General features: G+C 39.9%; 1 protein-coding gene across 9 annotated transcripts in view; it reads right to left on the reverse strand.

Annotated features, from left to right (window-relative positions):
- The window catches only part of LOC120568369 (receptor-type tyrosine-protein phosphatase mu-like), a 167,817-nt gene that overhangs the window by 104,047 nt on the left and 37,171 nt on the right, over positions 1-26,599 (reverse strand). For all 9 annotated transcript variants that reach the window (XM_039815850.1, XM_039815847.1, XM_039815846.1 and 6 more), the window contains exons 2-6: positions 23,078-23,200; positions 8,952-9,226; positions 5,001-5,079; positions 3,084-3,199; positions 1,295-1,469 (exon numbers count right to left, since the gene is read on the reverse strand). In XM_039815850.1, coding sequence (XP_039671784.1) covers positions 1,295-1,469; positions 3,084-3,199; positions 5,001-5,079; positions 8,952-9,226; positions 23,078-23,200 — 768 coding nt within the window. The remainder of the gene's footprint in view (positions 1-1,294; positions 1,470-3,083; positions 3,200-5,000; positions 5,080-8,951; positions 9,227-23,077; positions 23,201-26,599) is intronic.

Raw genomic sequence — 26,599 nt, forward strand, 5'->3', positions numbered from 1 at the left:
CTGACTGAATACTGGCATGAAAGGCAGAAGTGATTACCTGGGCTAATCAAGCATTCACTATGCTCATGTTGAAGAATAAAGGCACTGTATGGTAATGAGGGGAGGGGGGAGAGCGAGCCCATGTGTGACTGTAGCCTGCTCATAATCCACAGAATGGCTCCGTGGTCACTCCTCCAAAAACGAGTCACGGAAGCGGTGAATACATATTTAAGGAGGATTTACGACTCAGACACATTGCTCGGAGGGTTAAGCACTTGTTTTATGACTGGTACGATAAGAGGAGATATCAGCCTTTTTTATGTGTGACACTTATAACTGCGAAAATGCCTCTTTTCTTTCTGCGACGAGTTGGCTTATGTCGGAGACATCGAGGTGTGATATGCAGAATTTTAAGCGGGATGCGTTACACGATTCGATAAATGCCTAAATCTAGAAAATTATTTTAAATATTTATGACAAAGGCACTTTACACTTAACCGGTTTGTCTTGTGTAAAAATATATCTAGTAACACATTGAAAGCAGCGATCAGCAAAACTATTGCCGTCTAGCGAGCATGTGTAAGTGCGAGGATGAGCGAGTGATTGTGTTGCTGAATTTATGCACGAGTGTGGTTTTGAGTGCTTCCAGTGTGTCAGTAAATTTTCTTTGAGTACACCACTGAAACCCACTGATACACCTCGGGCAGAGAGACTTTATCTCCCTCTTCACTGTGTCTGGGCCTGGCCATTCTTGCATGATTGACAGACCTCGATCTGGACAGCCAGGATTAAACCTATCAATCACATAATGCTTGGAGACGACAAAAAAAAAAAAGAATAAAAAAAAAAAAAAACAGGGCAGTAAATTCAATTGAGAGCACGGGGAGAAAATTGAGGCGAAGAAATATAGAAGGCCATTACCGGGCTATAGGGCTGTAGGAAAGTGAGGCCTTGCAGGATTTAGCTTCAGACGACTCTATAAATTCATATCAAATGACTACAGGAGTGAAATATCAGTGAGGTTACTGTAAACCCTTTGTGATCTTTTAGGTGGAATTGTGCTCAGTCAAGGACAGCCTTTACATGGGAAGTATTAAAGTCCTGTGGATAACAAATCAACATAAAAAGCTAGTATTTTTAGTATCGCCTTAGAGGACATTTTCATCTACGAACTTGCCGCATTTCCTGTTTATCCCCGGTTGACTTTGTTGTATGCATAGAGGTTATGTGGATGGAAAACATTGTTGCCATTTGTGCTGTGTTAGTTCAGATAGGCAGTGTTTGTGTTTCTCTGTGCTCTGGGACCAATACTCACGTTTTATGGTTAGTTCCCCATAATTGGACACTCCGACCCCTTTATCTGAGTGGACGATGCAGCGGTAGCGGCCCGAGTCGCCCTTGGTTGTGTTCTCAACATCGAAAGTGCCTATGAAGCGCCGGTTGTTCCAAGGTTTAGTGGCTTTCATCGGGGCCTCCCGTCCACCGATGCCCTGTTTGGAACCGAGACAAACACACAAGTGAGCCTACAAAATGGAAAGGTTTAATAAGCAAAGTGGGCTGACCTTGTGTGTTTCAGAAACTGTGGTTGAGTGTTCTTGTTGTCTGGTCCCGTGCGCGTTTGTTTGTGTCCTATCATTCCCATCGGTGGCTAATAGCAGGAATACATTTATCACACAGGAATAAACGCGCACACACACACACAAACACACACACACACACACACACACACAGGGCTCTCCCCAGCTGTCACCCCTCACAGCAGGCAGATGGGGGACATTTGTTCATTAGAAATATTTCTTCATTACTGTCATCAGGGGACTTCACTTAATGTTTGTTTTCCAGCTCCTGTGCTAATGAGGACGTGTTTGTTAAAATGATGGAGTACCTGGCAGAGGACCTTTACCCAGCGTCATGCTCCCACTGATCACATGTGTGACAGTGTGCTTAGCAGCAGAGCCGGCAGGGTTATGTCTGCCAGATGCACTACCTTTGCTGCTCAGAACAAGGTCAATTCAAGACTGCTGTGCAGCTCAGTTGTGCCGGATATAGTACGCAGTATCCACCGAGCCAACATCTATATAGGTTAAGACCATACTGCGGTGATCTGAAACAACTGTAATCCCCTGCCTCCCAGACACAGGGGCCTCTGGAAATCTTGTGAGCAGGTGAGTTTTCAAACACAAGTGCACAATAAAGCAGTGGGTGAATGGCTTAGCTTGAATTTGTCAAATGATTTATAAAGTAAACTACAAAAGCTACTTGTATTTCCTGAAACCAACTTTTAAAAGTGAATGTAAGGTGTTTCAAAATGAAGTTGTCATACTTTGTACAAGCATGGTACATGAGGTGCCATGATACATATTAACATGATTGGCCATTGATCATTTAGAGTTTTGGTTAAACTGCTAACCAGAAGTATGTTTGAGGTTTACTGTCAATTTAAAAGGACATCTGCTCAGCAATGAGCAAAATGACTGTGGTGGAAGGGTTTACATTTGGCCCTATGTAATTAGGGTTAAACATGTTTAAAATAACCAAGTACTCTTGCCTCAAATTCTTTTTTGCTTCCCTCTCCCTTTTACAGAACAATTTGGATCCAAATAGTGTGAGTTATTGAACATGCACAATTGTCTCAGTGTCTACAGTATTATAAGTTATTGTGATGGTGATTGATTATCAATTTATATTTTGTTTTTTATATTTTGTTTTTCTTTTATTGGTTGCCAACAGTGGTATCCAGATCGCACAAAATGGTTTAAAGTTGTAACCATCCGACTTGATTTTACTTATATAAAAATGTTGATTTGGTAACCATTCCAGTTCTGACAAATATTGTTATCCCCTTACACCAGACATTGATATTATGTATTATCATGACTTCTTAAACCTGCTACATTTCTAATTTCCACATTTAAAGAAGACATAAGCCTGCTGCCTTCTTAGACAACAGTAGCACTGCTGATCAGAGGATTACATAATCAGACAGCAGGGTCTGTTCAGTAAGACACATTCATTTCCAGAGGGCCCACTTCTAATACTGACTCCACCCTCTGATCTAGTCTTTTGATCTAGAGGGTAAGTAAAAAGATAAACATGGATCTCACCTGAAGCCAAAGGCGGAAATTGTCCCTTTTGCGTCCATTGACGGTGCAGTGAAAAGATGCAGTCTGTCCAGCGTTTACCTCCACTCCCTTTATAGTCAGGAAGTGAGGTGTGCTCACTATGAAAAAACAATGCAAATATCTATTAGACAGCTGCAGAAAGGTTATACAACAGTAAATGCTGAGATGCACTGTCAATATCCCTAAAATGCGTTTCTACTTACGCATGAGTATTAATCACCAGAACTGGGTGTTAGAGTAGCAGCTTAATGGCTGCATCCCGATCTATGCTCCTGTGTCCACAGATTTCACTGCTACCCACTTTGTAACTCCTATTGGAGAACTAAGAGATGTAGGCTTGAATGGATAGTGCTCTTACACTATCTGATACTCCTCAGCGCCAGAGGTCAGCATCACTTTGTGAGGAACATTCCACCTAAATCCTTAAAATGAGACACCAGAGGCCGATCTTGCACCTACCAAAAACACAATTTCTGCTATCTCTTGACTGCATCTTTTCATTTATTGAGGTGATTTTTCCAAAAGCATCATTCTCTTCTCCAACTGTGCTCATTATCAGTACGCACACTGACTGGGATAGTCCACAAAAGTAACTTATGTAGAACATGTTTGATTAGTACCGCTATTCTGCATAGAAAAATAGGGCAATTCAGTGGAGCGACCTTGATTCTAAACCAAATCTCCAAAGACTTGGCAAAAGCTAATTCTATCACTTTCATCATCAAGACTTTCAGATCTACTTAATATTTTACAGCCACATCTTTGAACTACACCTCCTTTATGACTTTGTCCTGTCAATCCATCCAATGCCAAGAAAGACGAATCTATTTTTCTCATCACTAATGTCTTCTTTAATGATGCAAAAAGAGGCAGACCACCCAGTGGCATAATCACACCTTTGTGCTGGATATCCCACATGGTTGTATAAATAGAAAAGGAATTGGCTGTGCTCCACTGAGGAGTTGCTCTGATCACTTTGCTTATCACTCAAGAAACCCAATTGCCACTGAGCGGGTTATTGATCCACTCGCACTTTTGCGCATTTAAACATTGATCACGTTGCATGGCCTCATTGATTTTCTTAAATACATTTATATGCAACACCTATCGCTATATAAATCAATCTTATTGACATAACATTCGTAGGAATTCAGCCGCTTTAGAATGGTTACCAGGTCATTAGCGCCTTACAATCAGAGCTTGATACTTGAGCTATGAGGGGTAGTATAAATCAATTGATGAAAACCTGTGTGGTATTGATTAAGACTTAGACTGTAGAGTGTGGAACCTCTTTTTATAAACTTAAGCAGTGCCATATGCACTCACATGACTCACAGTACTCAAAAGCATAGATATGATTAATCTTGAAGAGCCCTCATCCTTGTTCTCCCACCGCAGCAGCCTATCCCAAAAGCTGCAGCAAAAACATTCAAATATGCTATGTTCATTAGCTCCGCAGCACACTGTGAAGTGCTTATATTCAGAAAGGACAGCAGAACATCTGAGAGACGAGATGCTTTACTGAATATCCTTGAGGGAGGAGAAAAGTGGAATCCAAACACAAGCACCAGCAAACTGTATGGTGGTATTTGTTTTCCGTTCCCCCTGTGTTTTTTTGCACTATTTCTCCCATTCCTCAAAGGGTAGATTTAACACAGCCATTCCAAGATTATATCCTGAGCACACTTCAGCATGTCAATTGTATGCTCATAAATCTTCAGGGAACTAGGAGGAGGGAGGTATACACTTTGGATTGACCGTAGCATACTCTTTGAAGGCCTTTTGTTTGACTGGGAGGCCTTGAATAGAACAACGATACAGGTATTTGGGAGGGTGTCATGGAAAGGACAATGAATGTTTGATGATATTCTTTTATGGTGAAGGGGGAAAAGGACTTACTGCACTGGTGGCCCTGGACCACGACGTCTTTGATGGCCAGCAAGCCACGCTGTCCTGAGGTTACGGCTTCAAACACAATCTGAGGAGGAGAGAAGAGACTCATAACACCAATGATAAATGGGCACATGTCTTTAAATGGCACTTGAGTGAGGCTGCCCGTGTGCACAGAGAAGTCCAGCTCTTGCTAATGCGATCTGCTCTTAGCTGGGCCGCAGCTGGTCACACAGCTGCAGGCCCCTGACATTATTTCCACAATATGTCAGTGGTTGATAGGTGTTATGACATGCAAGTGTTAAATTAAGTTTGAGCCTTGAGACGATTAGCACACAGTCTGTGACAAACACACAGTGTGCAGGGGGGTGATACGCTACGGAGATCCCGCTATCTAAATCATTTCATTTTAGTTTCGTCCAGGTGCTGAGATTTTTGCCCTCATCCCCAAAACAATGTAGGTGAATGGGATTTTGTTTGTGCATTGAATAATGACATTAGGAATAATTCCTATGTGTATACCCATCTCTAAGTCCTTCCAACGTTTTTATGAACTACAAGCTAGATTTTTGGAATTTGTTTATTTTGCACAATAAAATCAAGACAACAGTAACCCAAGAAAATTAAATAAAAAATAAAGAATGTGCAGGTGAGATTAAGAAAACCCCTAGGGACTTATAGAAGGAATCTCACCTAAGGAAGAGGATAAAATATATAGAAATATAGATTTACTAAATCACACTGCATTATTAAAACTTAGCTAAAATGTCAGCAGGGACAGAATCTGTAAAGCTGTTGCTAGGAAACATCTGCAGTGCAAATGCAAAATCCAAAGTAATCAAATATGTAAACAGGAAGTCTATGCAGCATCACAAGCTGTGACATACAGTAACAATAAAGCTGTCCTATATGCTACAAGTGTTGCTGAGGTTTTGACCTATTTAGACCATTTAGACAAATATAATTGTTTTAGGAGACCAAATGCTAAACTTAACCGACAATTCTTTGTAAATTTAAGTGTGACTTTGTTTTATTTAAAACATGCAAACATTGGAAAAATATGAGGGTGAAATAACAGTTTTAGGCAGGGGTGGAAGTAACCAATTACATAACTCTCGTTACTGTAACAAAGTGTTTTTTGTGAACTTGTATTTTGGGAGTATTTTTTTAAAAATCGTTAATTTTACTTTTATACTGTGTATTTTTGTGAAATGTTATTGAAAATCTTTCACGCTAACATTAACAAACAGCTTGCTACGATATATATACTAACCTGACACTTGCTAACGTAAGCTTGGTCAGTTGGTTCACTAAGCAATTAAATGGTTTCACCTGGCAGTTACTGGGTGTAAATATCCATTAACAACTAATGTAAACTCTAAGAATGATTTAACATGGTGCAACCTTTTTTATCAGTTTTTTTGTGATGCGTGAATCTTCACTTAGCAACAACTTAGATTATGACTAGGCAACGTTTAAACTTACAAACAGCTGGTACAAGTGGCTCCTTTGAATAATGCACAGACCTTAATGTGAATTTTTTTTTTTATTGTTGACATTATGTTTGGCACTACTTTCTATTAAAGAAATGGTCTATATAAAAACTGTTGACTGGGGTAGAAAAATAAACCAAAGTTATCTGCATGGATAGATGCCACTAGAGAAAAGTGTGAACATATGTGAACATATGCAGTTGCTCGGTCTAGTGTTACTTGTTTGACATGTTTGTTGCTATTACTATTATTAAATCAACTCCAACTGTGCTGTGTAGGACTAACATGACCCTATTTTAAGGGCCAAGTTCTCCTGCAAAACAAATGGTCCTAAGCCCTGACAGAGGGCGTGTCCCAGCAGAATGTCAGAGTTATGTACTCACTGGTCTGCACTGTGATAAAAAGGGAAACCGAAAGCCAGTCCCTTCCCAAACCCAGGGTGTGGTACAGAGACCTATTACACCACACACACTCAGACTACACGTTTTGCATGCCAGTATTCCCTAAATATAAGCCTACATCTTCCAGGGAATGGTATATATTAATGGATATGTTCCATGTGTCCTGCTAGTCGTAGCTAGGCTGCACATTCATACATCTCTGAGATTCCTTTTGTAGCCTGGGAATGTGGAGGCGGAGATAGTTACCATTGTCATCTGGGAGGCAGGATGCCTTCAGATAAGGCTGTCTAATTATAAATTTCTTTTTTTGTCTCATGAAATATAAAAGTGAATGTCTTGGGTGCCAATTATGGCCTCATTACAGGCTAATTTAAAAGGAAATTAAAAGGCCAACCACTCCATATATCGCCACCAGACAAATTAACTAGCCCCCACTCTAATTGAAATCCTTTGTTTGTGCAACAGACATCAGTCAGCCTGCCTAATAGCTGTGATATAATTGATTCCAACATCAATGATAGTGCATTGCATAATTGGGCCTGACCCACAGACTGAAAACATTCACATGGGATGAAAGCTGTTGATGTCACAGGAAAGTTCACCATTCTCATTTTTCAGAGAGACGCACAGTGAACCCAACATTCAATGTCTACATCACCGCACTGGCTATCCCTAAGGGACTTTGCTAAGTACTACATTACAGCAGGATTGATTAGCTCTGCCATAGGCTCTACTGTATTGAAATCAAGATAGATGAGGACACATGGGTTTTTCCTCTTTCATTGGTGCCCTGCTGCATTTCAGGATACATCATGGGTGTTCATCCTAGTATTTTTGAGTAGTATGTGTAGAACATATTTAGACACATTATATTTACTGAAAACTATAGTTTTCGCACAATGTTCAGCAGTTTTGGAAATGCATGACAATCTCAATTAAAACTTTTAGGGATGACCTGACAGAGGAGTAATTATCAAAGGCTGAAAGGCTCATGATGACTAAAAGCCTTACTGGTAATTAAAAAATAATTTCCAAGTATCAGGTGGCTTCCCTTTGACGATTGCGTAGGTTACTATGCAATTAAAGATACCTATAATTAGAGCCATGTTAATTAGTGAGAATTTTAAGCATTGGTCCATATTTTCTTGACTGAGAGTGGTGCCAAGATCATTAGCATCTCTCATTTACCCATGTTGTCAGTTTAGGTCTGGAACAATTACAAATGGAAACAGACCTTCCGCTGAGGTTTGAAAGGCAACAGATGCTGGGAATTTCTCTGAACACACTGGAAAACTTAACACGTCATTTTGGGCCTAAATGCTCTGCCCACGTGCAGAGATTTGCTGAAACAAATGCAAATTGCATGTCAAAATGTTAAAGCCAAACTAAAAACATATGACCAGACTGGCTTTGTGTCATTATGTCACACAAGGATGGTCATCGTGTTACCTTCCCCCTCGTCTCTCTTTTTCTTTGTCCATGTGCGTCTCATTAAGGCTCCTATCTTGCACTCAGCAGTGAAGCTCAGAGGTGTCCCTTGTTAACCAAGTTATCAGGGTGATGAGCAAGCAGAAGGACTCCCCTCAGCTCCACTGTGGACCAGAGCTCTGCCAGACCATAATGAAATAATTCACCGCAGGACCGTCTCCCATTGGGAGGTTAAGGGGTCTCTCTGCATCAATTAACATTTGGTGGACTCATGGAACAAGCCCAGTGAAGACTAATAGCCAGGCAAGTGTGAAATCACCTTGCCCCGTCCAGCAATGAGCAAAGTAAGTGAAAATGAGTTTTCAGAATTGGAAAAAGAGAGCTGGCTCAGATGGAAGGGAGAGAGAACAGATTACCATGGATACCGAGGTAGCACCAGAAATCAATAATCTTAGGTGTTTTGAATGGGCTATTGTGCCATTGTTGGACCTTCTCAAATAATAAATGTGTCTTGCTCCACCCAGTGAACAGGATTTAATGACTTTGGCTTAACTATAAAAGCTGCTTAAAATGAGCAACCTAGTTTTGTGGTGCGACATTATGCAAAAGAGAGCTGGATTGAGACTACATTTCTTTACCTGGTAGAAGTTGGGCCAGTAGGTACTGATGGCCAGTTCTACCTGTCCCCAGGAGCGTGTAGCTGGACTTGACACATTCCAAACAGGCATCCCCATGGGACTGTTGTTTTCTTTGATATAGACATTTAGATGACCTGGGTGGCTATTGTCTCTGCCTCCTATATAGTAGTGGAAGGTAACACAGTGGGTGTCATTCTCCCTCAGCTGTGGTGTTAGCAGTAAGGCCTTCTGCCCTACAAAGCGTCCGGACGTGTTCATCATCATGAAGGCTGAACCTGCAACATGGACAAGAAGATTCATGAGTTGATCAGGTTTTATGCAATACCCAGAACCACAGTGTCCTATGTACAACTGCAAACTTAAAAAAATAAATAAAATATTGGTTAAATTTTATTACCAGGAGGAAGTATTTAGCCACATAGCTCTATAAAAGACAAGTCAACCGGGTCTCCACTTTCAGACTGACTGCAATATTTTAACTACTGAATGGATTGCCATGGAGTTTTGTCCAGACATTCGTGGTTCCCAGATGACGTACCCTAATGACTTTAGTGATCCCATAACTTTTCAACTAGGGCCATCGCCAGGTTCAATTTTTATTTGTTCAATACTTGGGTTTATGACCAAATACCTGCGAAACTAATGACATTCCCACCAACTTCAGCTGTACCAACTTGTGCCTCAAAGAGTGTAGACTCCATCTTGTTATTTTAAACACACACACTAAGGCAACACATGGTGGTGTGTATCATAAGCATCAAAATACTTGCACAATGTTTTCTAAGTCAATGTGTAAGGACACACCACTGTACTATTTCTCTGTGCATGCATTGGGTGTGAAATGCCACATCACTGTTTGACACCCACATTGCATTTAATAAGCAGTGATTTCCCAACAAGAACCAAATAATTTTCTCTAATTTTTTTCTAACTGTTTTGAAAATTGACCATGAACTGTATTGATTTTTAAATAGTCAACAGTGTGGTAGAAGCAAATAAATTAATATAATGTACCTTTAAAGTAAGATGCTAAAGACTAATGTGATACTCTAGCAACATAACTTGGATCTGATGGTGTTAGAGGAAGGTGGTTGTTAACAAAGAACTCAGAGAGAAAAGTCTGATTATTATTAGCAATCAAGTCCTGAGGTAACAGTAACTAAATAAAAAGGTCTTATCTTATTAGAGTATGCAGAAAGCAGGTAAATGACTGTGCTGAGACCTTCTCTATTAGCGCTGAGAATTCAAGCATGTGACCCTTAATGAGAAAATGCTCTTATCTTGGGATTGATAGAAACTCTATAATCATTATCGTTAATCAAAATACAAAAGACAAAAAAAACGACTAATCGTAAAAATGTTGGATGTTTGAGAGGAGTGTTTTTTTTCCCCCTCAATGACAGAGTGAGGGGAAATGATGAGAAATCAATAAGTTAAAATCTATTTGCCAACCAAGCCCCATTTAGATTTTATCACTTTGGTTCAATATTAAAGGTTAATCTAATTCTCTCCCCTCTTGCCAATAAAACACAAGTGAGAATTATTATATTGGCACACTTTCAAGGAGATGCAGAACACATTCTATTTGTCATCATCATATTTAGCTTGGCTTGGTAATGAGATGGCACAAATCGTAAAAGCAGTTGAGACAAAGCCAAAAAGACTCTGTTTATGTCGAAACACATTTTCTTTTGGAAGTGTGGTAATGATTGCAAGGCACATTTTGCTTAGAGGTGAGACAACCTGTTAGCGAAAAGCTCTGCTCTCCTGCATGTGAGGCAGAGCTGAACCACAGTGGATGTGAATAGTCATTAAATTTAACATCTGGTACATCGCTCAGATTTGGTGTTAAAAAGGGTGAATAACGTTGACTAAATCAGCAGGCTTGGTCCCCAAGTGTGTCAGCCAAACAGCCTGTCACAAAACCCTATTTGTTCCATCAATGACTCGAGCTTGCCCACTAGTCTTGTTGTGCTGCACTTGTAATGCTCACCAATTCCATCTGTCTCCAGCTTCAGATAACAAGTGGGGGGGTTCTGTCATGTTTACACAATGAAACAGGAGAAGAGGGAGCAGAGGAGGAGGAGGAGGAGGAGCAGTGAGTAGTGATGATACCGAGTCAGCCTCCTCGTCTTTTGTTTGTCAGGTGGTAGCAAGTTGTTTTTTCAAATGATCTGAACATGTTTTGGATCACATGAGCATCACATCCATTTAATTTCTATGATATGCTGGGTACTCCAGCTGATAATACATAATACACTACAGCAGCAGGCATTGAAACCTAAGATTACAGGTATGACTGCAGTAATATCCTACATATTCATGAATTGTAGTACATTTAATGAACCTAAAAATATAAGGTTATTGTGTACAAGCAGTCCGCGGGGACTATCACCTTGCACAGAGCTTTAGAGAGCCTGGGATGAGAGCAGACTGGCGGGTATCAGATATGTCCAGAGCACCGGCACAAAACACTGACACATTACGGACAATAGAATAACATCCAAAACGGTTTGTGTGATAAGAGAAATACTTTCAAAAAACTAATGCTTAAAAATACAAAGATGGCTGAAATGCACCGACTGTACTATGGTTCACTCATACACAAGGTAACCATTTTATTTTCTGTTTTACAAAAGGCGAAAGGGAAAATCAAGTCCTTTATAAATGCAATCTCTCGTCAATGTCATCTGCCGTGCCATGTTGTACATTCAGATGGAATTTGATTGGCTGTCAAGTGTTCCTTGACAGCCAAGTTGTGGTGTGGCCATCCACTTGAGTTAGAATGATGTTTAAAAGTATATATTTATAGTTATCATATTAGTTATAGTTCTTGGTGTGGACGGCCATTAATTGTTTCGATAGTTTGCGTGAGAATATTTTTTCAATCATGTGTGAATGACACTGGCCCTTTTGTGTGGTTTCACAGTAAGTTGCGGTTAGCTATTATGCATATACTGTAGATTGTACATCAAGACCACTCTGTTGTGATTCACTATTGTGAACAGCACACTGTTGTTCTCCCAGAGCTTTTTAATGTATTATTCACTTTCAGTTTGTCTCTAATTCAAGTGTTGAGGCTAATTATTTTGAGGCTCTGCAGGAAGTTGTGTAAGGTACATGTAGAAGGGCAGGAGATGAGTCGACTTTGAGACACTTGTTTGTCCAACCTCAATCAGGTGCCTCTATATATGGGCTGCGAGGTCTCTTTAATAACATTCAGCCATCTGCTCAGGTGCCCAGAACAGTTTTGTTTTTTTCCCTTTGAGGCATCAGCAACCCTTGGTGTGATATGAACCAGCACTAATAATCAGTTGATGAATTGTTCAGGTGTAGCTTATGTTACAAAGACAAAGATGCTGGCACCACTATGATTAAAACAGGCTGGTTACTTTTCATTTCAAAACAGCCAGGCTGTGACAGTGTTGCACAGGAGATTGATGCACAGCAGTGCTCTTTGTTGGTAATTAGAGATGAAAATATAAGAACCCTCAAGCATTTACATGTTTTACTACTACGTTAATCAAATATTAATAATACAATAGGTACCCTTTGTAAGTAGTCACTTCTTGTCTAATAAAGCTTAACGCAGTGGCTGTTAGTATTATAGTGCAATTACTTCATAGAAATAAACAAATAGAACATTTCTTCCTCACTACCAGACAAGCGGCAGAACTACTGTATATCAATGACACTGTTAAAACCCCTGTCACCAACTTCCAGGTCCACAAATTGTCTTGATTTGGGTCAGCAAACCCGAAAACAAAATGGGGAAAAGTATTTCCTTTCCGCATTATTGACCGTCATAAAACACAAGAATGCAGTATTTCAAATGGCAGTGCAGAGCCTTATCGTGCTGCCATTGTCACAGTCTAACCGAAGTGAAGAAGATGACAGGAGAACACAGATTGTCATTCAGTTTCTATGCTCTAAGAGCATAATGACCCCATACTCTGCAGGACCTGCTGCACCGTGTCAAGCTAATTAGCCAGCGAGACTATGAGCAAATTATAATGACACTGTGTTAGTGCTGTGCTAATGTGCTAGTGATGCACACAGGTGTTTCTATTCCTCTCCTCTCTTCTTTGTCTATCTCTTGTGCCTTAACAATGGAGTGTTCAAGACCAATTAAAAATAGAGAGCTCTCTGCACACTCAAGGCCTGTCACTGCAACTCTGTAAAGGCCAGGGCTTGGCTATTGTCTAAGGTATTCAGAGGAACAGATTTATTATTATTCCAAAGTAGGCCAACTTCACCTTCCATTACAATTATGGCTGAACATGGAGAACATGGAGAGTGGAATAAAAAATTAATTAGTAAAAGATGAATGTTCCTGCTGCAGATGCTACATACATTCATGTTGCTGTTCAGGTTCTTCAGAAATGAAGGGCAAACCGCAGAAAAAGCCAATGTGTGACTTTCATTAGCCTATACTAGAATATTTCAGACATAATTAATAAATGGCTGTTGCCCGTGAAACAATAGGCCATACATGAAAATGTGTCACAAAATGGATCACATTTGGTTGTGGCCCCAACAATCTCTTAGACAGATTTCAGTGAAAATGTGTCATTCTTTGAACTCTGCAATAGAAATGGTCCGCCAGTGCCTACATTGGTATTTTTGCTTATTGTGATGTCAATTCCTGGAGTATCTTCAATTGCTTCATGTCCCTTAAATCTGTACAACCTAAGCTAAAAGGTTTTGCAAGTCAATAAACCATAATAATTAACAAAATTAATGAAATTGTGTCACAACAAAATACAAAAATGTGTTTTCATCAAATTTTACTTTTTTAAGATTTCTAATTGTAGAAACATGAACAAAATAATTCTTCACCCTCCATAAGTTATTTGAACTACAGTACAGGCCAAAAGTTTGTACACACCTTCTCATTCAATGAGTTTCCTTTTTATTTTCATGACTATTTACATTGTAGATTCTCACTGAAGGCATCAAAACTATGAATGAACACATGTGGAATTATGTACTTAACAAATCAGTGTGAAATAACTGAAAACATGTCTTATAATTTTAGATTCTTCAAAGTAGCCACCCTTTGCTTTTTTATTAATAAGGGAAAAAAGTCCACTAATTAACCCTGACAAAGCACACCTGTGAAGTGAAAACCATTTCAGGTGACTACCTCAAGGGCGGCTGTGGCTTAGTGGTAGAGAGGTTGCCTGCCAAATGGAAGGTTGGTGGTTCGATCCCTGGCCCTGCAGTTCCATGCCGAAGTGTCCTTGGACACTGAACCCCGAGTTGCACCCGATGCTGCGCCATCGGAGTGTAAAATGTGTGTGAGTGTTTATCTGATGAGCAGGTGGCAGCCTGTTAAAGCTCTGAGTAGTCGTTAAGACTAGAAAAGCGTTATATAAAAACAGTCCATTTACTTTGAAGAATCTAAAATATAAGACATGTTTTCAGTTATTTCACACTTTTTTGTTAAGTACATAATTCCATATGTGTTCATTCATAGTTTTGATACCTATTCTGACATTTTCCTGAGAAATCCAGCAAAAATAATGACTATAATCCATTGAAAGACCAACAAAATGATAAACCGTATGTATTACTGCTTTATGAAACAATCAAACTCAATTTAGAAATGACAGCTTTTCAACATTATGACAAAACCACATCCTACTTTCCTCATTTGCTGCAGTGTCATGTGAGAGAGGCGTTCAAGTGAATTTTTCCCGTTGAGAAATCAATTTTCGGATTATTCAGATACCACATGAATGCAGCACAAATGCCCTCTTCTAATGTTAACCTAAACAAAAAAGAATTTGTGTATCGGCCCTGTGATTCGGTTCCGCTCCAAAATTTAAGGCACAATCAAACATGGGCGAAATTAACATCAGCGATTATCCGCCTCCCGTTCACTTCCATGCTATGCTTGCGAAGGGGCGAATAAAACATTTGCATCCAGCGAAGTTCGCATCCTCAACTAATAGCAAAGCAGTGTGTGTGGTAGACCGGCTATCCCAGCTGAGTAAACCAAGATAGAGAGAGCCGTTGATTGTTGCTGCGTCTAACCAGATGGTATCGCCTTGGCAGGCGATGGTCACTCGCCTGCACTCACGTATGTGTGACCGTGCCCTTAATGGGTTCTTCCTTTGCCCATGCTATACCCTGTCACACAGTTTCATGAAAATCAAGCCAGTAGTTTTCTGAAATCCTGCAGACAGACAGAGCTGAAAATATGGCTTTCATTAAAAGACACTTGATTGTACAAATAAAACCAAAGAACCAAATAAATACACTGCACAGTAGAGGGCTGGTTACAGGAGCAGAATAATTCATGATGGAGCAGAATACCCGAGCTGGTTAAGTGGCTACATTTGTACTTTTTTTTTTTATTTATTTTTTTTTTATATCTTTTCTTAAATAGGTAGGAAAGTCTTCTTAAATGGGAATACAATCTGATATAATTTAGTCTACACAAATAGGGTACTGTCTAATCCTTATCAAAGTCTATAGGCTGAAGGTTTTAGATTAATTATCAGTTGAGTGATGGTCTGAGCAGAAGATATAATTTGCAATAATGACTGGTGCTCATTATTTCTCCTTCAGGTCCTGAACTCTGTGAAAATCATTATGTGGGGAAAATCAGAATGAAGGGGAGCTCTTTAAACCCAAACCCTCCAGGTCTCATTTGCTAATAAAATTCACAGAGGTCACAACCGCAGAAAAGCACGCCTGCCGCTTGGAAATGTCAATGAAGACAGGGCTATTCTCACTGTCTGCCACCAATCAAAAATGCTCTCGCTGTGAGGGTTAGGCTGTTAATGTGAACAGCCGTGGCCTCCACTCAATTTCCCAGAACTTTCCCTGTGTCCTTTGAAACATGAAAGGGGCCTGATAAAGTATCACTGAATAAGTTTGGGCTCTCCATATAAAAAAGACCTGCCAGGTTTCTTTGACGGTGTCAAGCAGATTCACCCAAAACCATCCATCATGCGGAACACATTTCAGCCCTGTCATTTTACTCAGGTGGAACAACTGACTCTTATTATGTTCCATGACAGCATCATTTCTTGCTGTGTGTCAATCAACAGCAATTCTTAATGGCTTAATAGGTTATCTTAATATGCAGTACGCACTATTGGCGCTCCAATTCAATAATTGGGTCATATAATGGCCCATTTGCCTGATACAAACCCATTACACAACAGAAAGTGTTCATGTGAGTCACCTAGCAGCATCATTAGCCTTAATTGTACATACCATGCAAACTAAAGATACAGTATGCAAATATGTCCTCCATCATGGCAGTACAGTGTGCTGTCATAATCTTGTTTATAGTAACAGGTGCAATTCTGTTTTCTCAGACCATGGTATGCTTCTTAACCCCACAAACATGTTAAATTGAAAATCCCCAGGAATTAATTCATGAATTGCTAAGACGTCGTAATTTGCTGTTCCGTTTCCTCCCCTAATCATATAATGGCCTTTCTCCTTAACCTCACAACCTTGCCAACACCGTGCAAGGTGTGATTTTCACACAAAGTTGCGAATGTCTCCAAAGCAATTAGCTTATTTTCAGAAGACAGGGGCCCTCCCTCCTCCAAAGCAAATCCCATCTTTTGCTGATGTGATTTAAATTCTGATTAAATTTCTGATGTCCTTCAGTCAGTGGGTGTTCTCTCCTCTCATATTTTAAGTGGCTATCTTTCTCCCCTTATCCTTCTCCTCTTTCATTTGAACAACACAAACAATGCTGGTTGTCCAGGGAAGGCAGAGGGGCTTTGTCTATTCATTACCTCCTGATTGAAATGGTCAAAAAGGTGAACAGTTTGACTTTTAAAATGATCCGTCTTATCCACATGCAGCAGCCACACTGTAAGAAAGGCAGCTTGTTGGGTTCAAGAGTGAGCTGAATTTGCATCAAAGAAGGACCAGGACCCTATGATGACTGTTACCCTATGAAGAACCTCATTCTGCCAATCCTTCACTATTGTCTAGGTGTCATTATCGACCAAGGACGTGCCATCAAAACAAAGACCCTGTGCAACAGTGAAACAAAAACATTCATTCAATTTCTCTCCCACAACATATTTAGAGCAGGCATTAAGAATAAAACAATAAGTCATTTAGCTGGAGCTGCTTTTGCCATTGTGCCGAGCATAATACAAAAACCCTAATTAATCTCAGTTAGAGGACTTTCTTTCTCCTCCTCCTCTTGCCATTATTCCCCAGAACGAGTCCCAGGGGAGAGTCAGGGAGCAGAAGCCTAGTGCTGGCAACATCCATGACACCATCAGAGAGGAGGCAGCCTCTGCACCAGCTGGGGCTCACTAAAAACAGCTTCCTTTTTAATGGCATCTGGACACCCTGCGCCGCACTGCAAACTTCCTCTCCAAGTCCGCATCATCCATTCTTCTCTGAGACTAGTGCACCACGTTGGGGAACGTATAACAGAGAGTTAGAGTGGAAACTCAGAAATCTGTAGTTTTGATACATACGTCTTTGATTCAAGTGTGGTAATTTTCTCTTCAAATAATATGCAATCCAAGCCAACATCGGACTCTGACAGAAGTGCATCCAGCTCCATTCTCCAAGGCTGAATGAGTGTTGTCTTGGCTCATATGGTTTTATTATCATTGTCCAGGACAGATCAGGCTTGTTGGTAACAACAGGACTGACAGTGACAGTTCTGCCGGGGGTTTCTCCAGTTGGCTCGGGAGAGGGAACTCACTGGGGAGTGCCCAAGCAGACATGCAGAGCCTCAGAACTGGGCTGAGCCACCCTAAAGGAGCCGAAGCATGCAATCAGGGCTGTGTGGAGGGATAAACAAGACTACTCTCCGTCCAGACGTAGCAATTAGGCAGGGAGCGGATTGTCGTAAACAACCAAGAGTTTCAGGCACTGCTGGTCTCTTCTTTGTGTGACCAGAGGGCTTGTTTTCCTTGTTGCGTTTCATTTCACTTTTCCATTTGGGTACTCTTAAATTTACATGTTGGGATGGAATCCAGTTTGGTCTTTGGTTTCCGTATTAGCTTTGCATGAAGGAAAGTCCTCAGTGGGCTACATCAAATTCTGCCCAAGGCATCTCATGAGTGTGTTCTCTACAAGTCCCACAATGACACAGGCCCTTAATTCAGCAGGTTCCCATTGATTTCAGAAGCCTTTGATACATCGTTTTGCAAGCAGAAAATAGAGTGCACCTTACAAGTCTGAATGTTTTAACTTTTAATTAAAAAAAATATACTTTATATTAATGCATAATAAATTTGTCTATTTTTATTAATTTTTTTGTCATATTGAAAACTTCTCTTGGCACTTGACTGACAGTTACGGATCTAATTACAAATACTTGAGTTTAAACCCGACTGACATCATTGCTGGATAATTCTGCGAAACTCCTGATTACATTTAAGGACATCTTGTTTTACATCCAGTGCCAATTCTGGCTTTCTATAATCTCTGTGCATGGCACCTATGATATGGTTATGGTTGAGTAAGATTGTATCCATGGCAATAAACTATGGTTGAGGTATAATTTTAGACAACTAGAGCACTTGGTCAAGGTTAGGGAAAGATTGTGGTTACGGTTAATAATTACAGGTTTGTGACAGAACACCGATGCCGAAAAAGTCTTAATTTCCACCTCACTACATTAAGGGGGAACTACTTCATGTATTGCACTGAACATTGGCACTGGAGGAAAATCATAAGGTGCAGAACGGTCCTAAATGCCAAGGGATACTGGTATTACATGAAAGCTAGATGTTTAAACTAGAGGTGCATCGATCCGTTATTAGGATCGGATATCGGCCGATATTGACAAAATAGCTGGAGCGGCCCGTGGATCTGTTCACTTTTCCGATCCCCGATCCAGCTATTTTGTCAATATCGGGCAGAGTTTTTTTTTTCCTCCGTCGCAGCACCGGGAGCCCTGTTAACTGAGTACCCTTCTCAGTCATGGTAGTAACTTTATAACACAACAATTAATAACCCACAACTAACTTTCTTTAAAAGGATAAAACACCATAGCACATAACAATTTGTGACTTAAACAGTTTCTAACACTAATAATTTTACATTTACAAATGTACACCACCAAACGGCATGCTGGCATAGCTAGCCAGGTAGCATAACAGTCTATTAAGCTCGGTTAAGCTGGGAGACTCTCCGGTCGCTACTGCACATTCAAGAACAGAGAAGAAAGTTAGCTAGAGGAAGAAGAAAGACCGGAGATACACCAGAAGAACATGTGCTCAAGAGAGGACTGTTGTTCCGAAGTTTTTTGTTTGTAAAAAAATCTGACATAATTTAGCCACTGTTGTTGCCTGCGACTCTAACGTTACTCGGCCGTGCTAACGTTACCGTGCTAACGTTAAAGACCTGTCACTTCAAGCATGCAGCGGAGCAACGTTATGAACGCAATCCACCTACGGTCCCGCTACAGACCGTTGAGAAAGACTGGTTCAGAGCGTTGATTAAAAAACACTGAATTTAAGAGGTCTTGCCTCGCTGAAATACGTCCGCCAACCTACTAACATTATTCAACCAGCGAAAGAGGCTGACAGCGGAGCTACATTCAGTCGGCCACTACAACCACACTACAACCTATACCTGTGGCCAAGGTAGTGTTTATACAACTAGCTTACACAGTGTTCAAACTACACCGTGGCCTTCAGGGGAGCCCACTTTTTGGACTTTTGGGACTTACAAAGATACATAACAGCTACAAGTGAATGCACTATACAGGATTTACCCTATTATACTTTATCAACAGGAACAGATAGGTCAAACAGGCAGCCACAAATAAACAAGATTTCACATGAACAACGGTTAAAGTTACTCAGGCTACCGAAGAATACCATAATTCCTCCATTCAATTAGACCTTAGAGACGCACCCCAAGCTTCCATCCTTAACAAACAAACAAACAAACAGGCTATAACGGCTCATTCAGTCTCTCCACTGCTGGCTGTTCAGTTTAACGGGAGAGAGGAGCAATAGGGGTTAGGATGGTGACTGGCCTCTGACGAGCTGTTAGCACCTCCATCTTCAGCCAGAGAGGACATTATTTCTTCAGCTTCTTATTGCGTAGTCACCCCGGCGGGAGGTGAATCAGTCGTGCTATTAACTTCGCCGCTACACAATTTCTTAGTAAAACCAAAATTAATTAAATTGCCTTGTTTTCTTTTTGCCATGGCTATATGATGCTTACAGCTGAATGGATTTCAAGGACTTTGCGCGCCGATTAATGGCCTCCAATGTTTATATTTTTTCTGCGAGTCTTTGAGTTTACAGTTTTATACATGTCAATGTTAACATGTACTAAACATGAGTTGAATTTGCACCGCCACGCCTTGATGGTCATAACAAGAATAGCATGTATAGTTATCTTTATTGAAGTGAATTAGGTTTAAATCGCCGTCGTGCATGAATTAATGATATTTTTACAATTTTACACATAATAATCCACGATGATCACATTACACAAAACTGAAATTGCATGTCAAAATTTCACAAATCACGTTTTCTGGGGAGCCCATGTCTTATTAAGGGGAGCCGAGCTCCCCCTAGCTCCCCCGTAGTTCGCACCCTGAGCTTACAACTATTTTGTTTTGAAAGGGAAACAGTGTTAAAGTTGTTTGTATGTGTAGGCTATTCATTCGATTTGAGTTTATTTTACTACTTTGCAGTTTGCACAGTAAAAATAGTTTAGCTTCTGTAACCGTTTCATGGATTCTCCTTCATATAAAGTTATTGTATAATGTCGTGTAGCCAAACCCTTTAGTAGACAAAGCTTTTAGTAAACATGACATTAACATGTTTTTGTGATATTCTATATACTCCTGACAGTAGAATAAGCCATAATAAACCTATATAATGGCCCATTATTGAAGGCCCATTATTATTATTTATTTAAATTTATTTTAAGAAGTTTGATTACATTATATTTTCGATTTTAATGCACAATTGTTTTTTAAATAAATAAGAATTCAATACATTACATTTATGTTATTTTGTCTTAGTTAGGAAAGTCTGGTGCCTTTGGTCTCTTCCACATGGTGGAAGGAAGGTATAAGGTGGAAGGTAAACAGTTTATTATTAATTCAGCAACGGTATCGGATCGGTATCGGGTATCGACCGATACACAAAGCCCTGGCATCAGTATCGGTACTGAAAATGTTGGATCGGTGCATCCTTAGTTTAAACCTCTGGAGGTATTTGATTTGCTCTGAAAACTCAGCCAAATTTGAAACATCATTTAAATAATACATTCACAATGACATTAAGAACACTCCTATTTGGACAGATACTGTCTACAACCAATTTCAAAAGTGTTTGAGGTAGTGATGCCTTCTGTTCGGAACAATCTGTTCTGTGAGTATGATAATGTCCTTAAGTACAGGTTGAAAGTGAGACAGCAATCAGAGGTGAGATAGCTTTTCCACCAGTGTGGCTTTCACCTAAATGCATTTCTACCCCTCAACCCCCTCTCCAGCAGCCCTAAAACAATTTCAGCCGTCAAGTACACTACATTTCACATCCCTTTCAATGCGGTCAAAGAGGAGAGATTACAATTTCACACGGCAGGTTGAGTGCTCACACTGAGAAATGGAGAAAGAGCTGCAACCTGTTAATTACTCACAATTCAAGACGCACAGGTAGAAAACAAGCCTGTCTGAAGAGTACTCAGACTACGAAGCACAATCAGGGACACCACTTAACCAGACATGGGATTTTAATCAGATATGTTAAATTTAGACTGTGCGTGAGGTGTTAATTTGTAGGTCAAGGCTTTTCCAGATTTCGCAGTAACCTTTGCCCAGCCTCCATGTGTCCAGACATTAATCAATTGCGATAGAAAAAGCAGACACTTCCCCCTCCATGGAAAGTAATTTCTCTGGGGCGGTTCAACACACTTCATTCTGATGTACACACAAACCGGTCTGAGGACTGGCTGCTTAAAATTAGTGAGGGTCTGCTAATTAATTCCCTCTCTGTCACTAGGGGAGCCCAGTGCAATCTATCTGGGATGCAGCCTTTGTGAGATTAGGCGTCAGATAGGGGAGGAAAACAATATCCATTAGTTTGCAACACTACCTTTGTTATAACACCAAAAAACGCATTCCATTAGTATGATTCTTTAGGTGCTGTCTGCTCGGTGGTGGGTGATATCAAATGAAAAGCGATCAATGGAACATTAAAGAGACAAATTGTGTGCGACAGACAGAAAATGCTGGGAAAGCATTTTAATGAATTAGAAATTGTGGCTGATGAAAAGACTTCTTTAATTAAAATGGATCTGGGTATTTTGATATCAAATGTTGCTTTTGTCTTAGTTAATGTGACCATCCCAAAAAACCTGTGTAGTGCTGTAGTTACTCAGGTGGGAAGAAGTTGCATGATCTCATATTGATAATACTAAAGAAGAAACTAGTACTGGAACTTCAGAGAAGAATGTGATGTAATTTTGTTGTCTTCTCTTTAAAGTTTATGCTTACAAGACCAAATATTAGTCCATGTCCATATAAGCTGTAATTAATATTTATTAGTCCCTAAAAGTAGGTTCTTTACATGCAGCCTTATAGTATATTCCAATTATAGACAGACTTAAATTCTACATCAGAAAAAAGTAGCATGTAAATGGCTAAATCATCAGATTGAATCGGCCACTTTGAGACAAATCTGATTTCCGTGGAAATAACATGACTGATGAAGATTTGTCATGCAAATGCTCTGTCAAATTAGTTGCATGTTTGGATTATGTATAATAGTTGTCCAATAATTGTCCAATAATTGCCCACTTGACCCAAGTAATATTACTTTGGTAAAGGATACTCTTAATCATGGCGGATGTCATGTAATAAAATGGAGTAGTAGCATATTGTGATTGTCTTTCTAAATGGGTTGTACGATGGGGTCAAAATGTTTAAATCTGATGCGTTTTGTCTTCAAATACCATTTCAAACAAGTGGGTTCTTTCTAGTCCGAAAATAATATTCCTTAATGTAAAAAATAAGATTTGCTCTGCGCAGAATACTGCTTCTTACACAAAACAGACAGTGTCAAATGTGCAGACTACTGTAATGATATGGTGTTCACTGTACAGGGATGGAATTATCATTTCTCCACTTCACGAGCCAGTGTCATCGTCCTTACCTGGGGGCATCCATGGATCTGATGAAGGCTTCTCTCTGGTATTGGCCTGCTCCCAGTCAAGGTCATCGTCTCTGCCTTGGCTGTACCCACATGCTGCCAGCGGCTTCTCAAAGTTACAATCGCCTGTGACAAAAGGAAGAAATTGATATGGTTATACAGTTTTTCCATTAATTTGCTATTCAAATGAACAAATATATAAAGTAAATTCTCTTTTTCCCCACAGCAGTATTCATAATGCAATATTCCAGACAATGAGATGCATTTAAGTGAGACAGAGTGAAGGATTACTGTAGTAGGCGAGGCACAACATACATTACCATCATTAGCAACACGGCAGTCCAATTTCACAATGACAAGTATGAAGTGTCCAAACTCCATCATCGTTAGGCATTATGTTCCAAAACTGCAGCACCATCAGGGATACATTGATTTATTTTCCTTGCCGGCCACAGAACTTTGCTGTTAGAGCCACTCTAATCCTTTTTACAAGCTGCTTGCAAAATGACAGCAAGCAACCATTAGGGCCAGGCTTCAACCAGGCTTGGCGTGTAATCGATTAATACAAATACTCCTTTATTCCTTGCACCTTAAAGGCCACACAGAGAATGTAAGAGTTGAGCTCCCCCCAAAGTGCTTTTCAATCCACTCATAAATCTACAAAAAAGGAATGTCAGAACAATATGTGGCTGGAAAGGAGTAAAGAAATGTGAAACATGAAACATAAAAGGTGTTTTTTTATTTATTTATTTTTTTACACCGTGGGGGGTTGTTTTTAGAGCAGGCAGGTGACTTAGAGAAGTATTGGACAAATTGATATTATGCTGCGTCAGATACATGATTACATTGGTTCTTTGTTGATAACAGATGTATTGTTTATTATCCTGCTTCTTACCAGAATCCAAATGTTGAATCTGAAAATGTTTGCTTGCACATTGCTAATAAGTTTTTAAATACAGATGACATACAAATTGTATTTGCCTCTGGGAATGTCCTTTGAGCCAGAATCCATGCCGGGCCAAAACCAATATCTCATCTCTTACAAGCTGCCTCTGACATTCTGCTGCATAAAGGCTACGAGCTGGGGTTTTTGTTTTCCCATTTATCTCTCTAGTGACATTTACAGTACACGTGCAAATGAGTGGCCAAACGAGGAGAACACAGGATAATTAATATCTAGCTCCATACGCCAGCTGCTAATGATATATTTGCTGCTTTGTCTGTTGTTGTTTTTTGAGGGGGTGGACATGGAAAAAGGGAGTGAGTGCCAAAGTACCACAGGTAAAAGGTTGAGGGATTGATGAGAGCTTGGCCAGAAATTTCCTCCTACAGCCAACACATCACTAAAGCAACTTGTTAGGATGAGAAGCTAGTCAACTGTGCCTGTTTGTTAGCTAGGTTTCCTGCTGTGTGAAACATCAGAGAGAAACTAACAAGTGACAGTGAACAAAAACAATAAACAAAAGAGAGACCGATATTCTCAAGAGATGGCACATAAAACCAGAATCAAAGACTTACTTGCGAAGAGTTTGATTTGGAGTATGTCTTCTCTGGTCAAAAACTGCTTAATTTAGCTTAAACTGAATCGTCAAACCTCAACAGTGAACTTTCTATTGAACTGCCTTAACCAGTGTGTGTGTGTGTGTGTGTGTGTGTGTGTGTGTGTGTGTGTGTGTGTGTGTGTGTGTGTGCGTGTGTGTGTTTTACTCTCAGATAGCTGGCTATAATAAAAAATAAAAAAATAAAAACATTGCTACACACTACACATGCTAATTAGCAAACAGGTCTTTGTAACAGTAGAAACAAGTAAGTAATTAAACTAACTATGGCTACTTCGACAATTCAAAATGTCTGCATAGACCTTTTTCACGGTAGACATGTTGACATGTCATAGTAGGAAAAGCACAGGTGTATTCAAAACCATTAATGATGGCTGCATTCCACTTAGGAGAGGCCCTGGTATTGTGCATGCTGACTCACTGAAATAGCTTACTGGGACACTTGATGGAATTAAGCCATCGATAAGGTTATCAATTTCAGCTGTGCTTTTCCTACTAGGACAAGTCAACATGTCTGCTGTGAAAAAGGTCTGTTATGAGTACAGTTATCCTTTAATAATCCTTTTTAATACATGACTTTTACCTGTATCAATAGTTCTACACTGTGGTATTAGTACTTTCTTATGTTTCTCTCCATATACATTAGTTTTTTTCCCTCTGGGCTATTATGCTTAGCTCATTTGCATTTCTCAACAGCTGTTCGCTGAAATTGTATAATTGAGTACGAGTTAGTTCATTATTCTGTGGAGGCAGTTAGGCAAAAGATCCACCTATAGCAGCATAGCACAAAGCCTGTATAACCTGTAATGTTAATTAAATGTGAAGCAGCAGTAACAGGTGGCCGAAAACATATTCCCAATATTATCTTGAGAATCTGGGTGAGGAAATCTGAATAAGAAACCCTCATGAATCTCCATCAACATGCCTTTAAGACAGGCCCTCAACGATTCATTTGGAGCAGTTCTGTGACCAACACTGGGAAACTTGTGGTTGTCCTCCACCTACATCCAGTGATAGTGCGAGACTGAAGGCAGTGCTGAAAAAACGCATGGTTCTTCATACATTCTCTCTTCATAAATAAAAATGTTTGTGTTGCCAAGGAGAATGAGTCTTTGGCTGCAGCGTCACAGGGACTGGCTCCGTTCCATCAATATTTTGACTTAATAGTTCCAAGATCCTTTGCCCCGTGCCGCCCACCTTCCTTCTCACATGACAGAGCTCAAACACACCCAAAGAGGTGGCTTTTATTGGTGTTTGATATTCAAATCGATGACATTGGCGAGGAGCGAAATGTATTCTGAGTCAGTAGGTCATGGGAGTGAAGGGTGAATTTCTAACACTGAGGGCCAAAAAAAATAAATAAATAAAATAGCCTTCAAAAAGAATATGCACTAAGCAGAGCCCAGTCCTTATTTAATTATTTTTTAAATGTCAACTCAGTCTTTAATAATAAATCAGGGAAATGAGTGGGTTGAGGTTTCAGTTCGAAACTTCATCCCCTTCAAAAGACATCATTAACACATCTGTTCTATTAATGATTCTCTTGTTGCTCAGTTATGCATACAGTAGGAGGTTAGCAAAATATACTGCTTATATTACCAATGTTATTCCACTGCTTACCTTCAGTTCAACCTGCAGCTGTAATCTAACTTTTGTAGCAGTATATCATGCCAAAAGTTGTTACAATGACAAATAAAATACTTTAAAACAGAGTAATTACAAATCCAATCCTAAAAGAGAATGCACTGTTGTGATTATAAACCAAATTATACTGCATAGTCTCTTGGTAACAATGTTTTCTTATGGATTCTCGATGGATCTGGTATTGGAAAACAGTGGGTGGAACAAACACTTACCACTTTTTCATTGATGACACTGAAGTACAGTCCACATTCATTTAGCTGAACTATTTTGTCCATTAAGACAGGGTAACACGATTAATCAATTTGCATTGCTTTGATTGTGA

The sequence above is a fragment of the Perca fluviatilis genome, chromosome 11 (genome assembly GCF_010015445.1).
Source record: "Perca fluviatilis chromosome 11, GENO_Pfluv_1.0, whole genome shotgun sequence".
In the NCBI taxonomy this organism is placed as follows: Eukaryota; Metazoa; Chordata; class Actinopteri; order Perciformes; family Percidae; genus Perca; species Perca fluviatilis.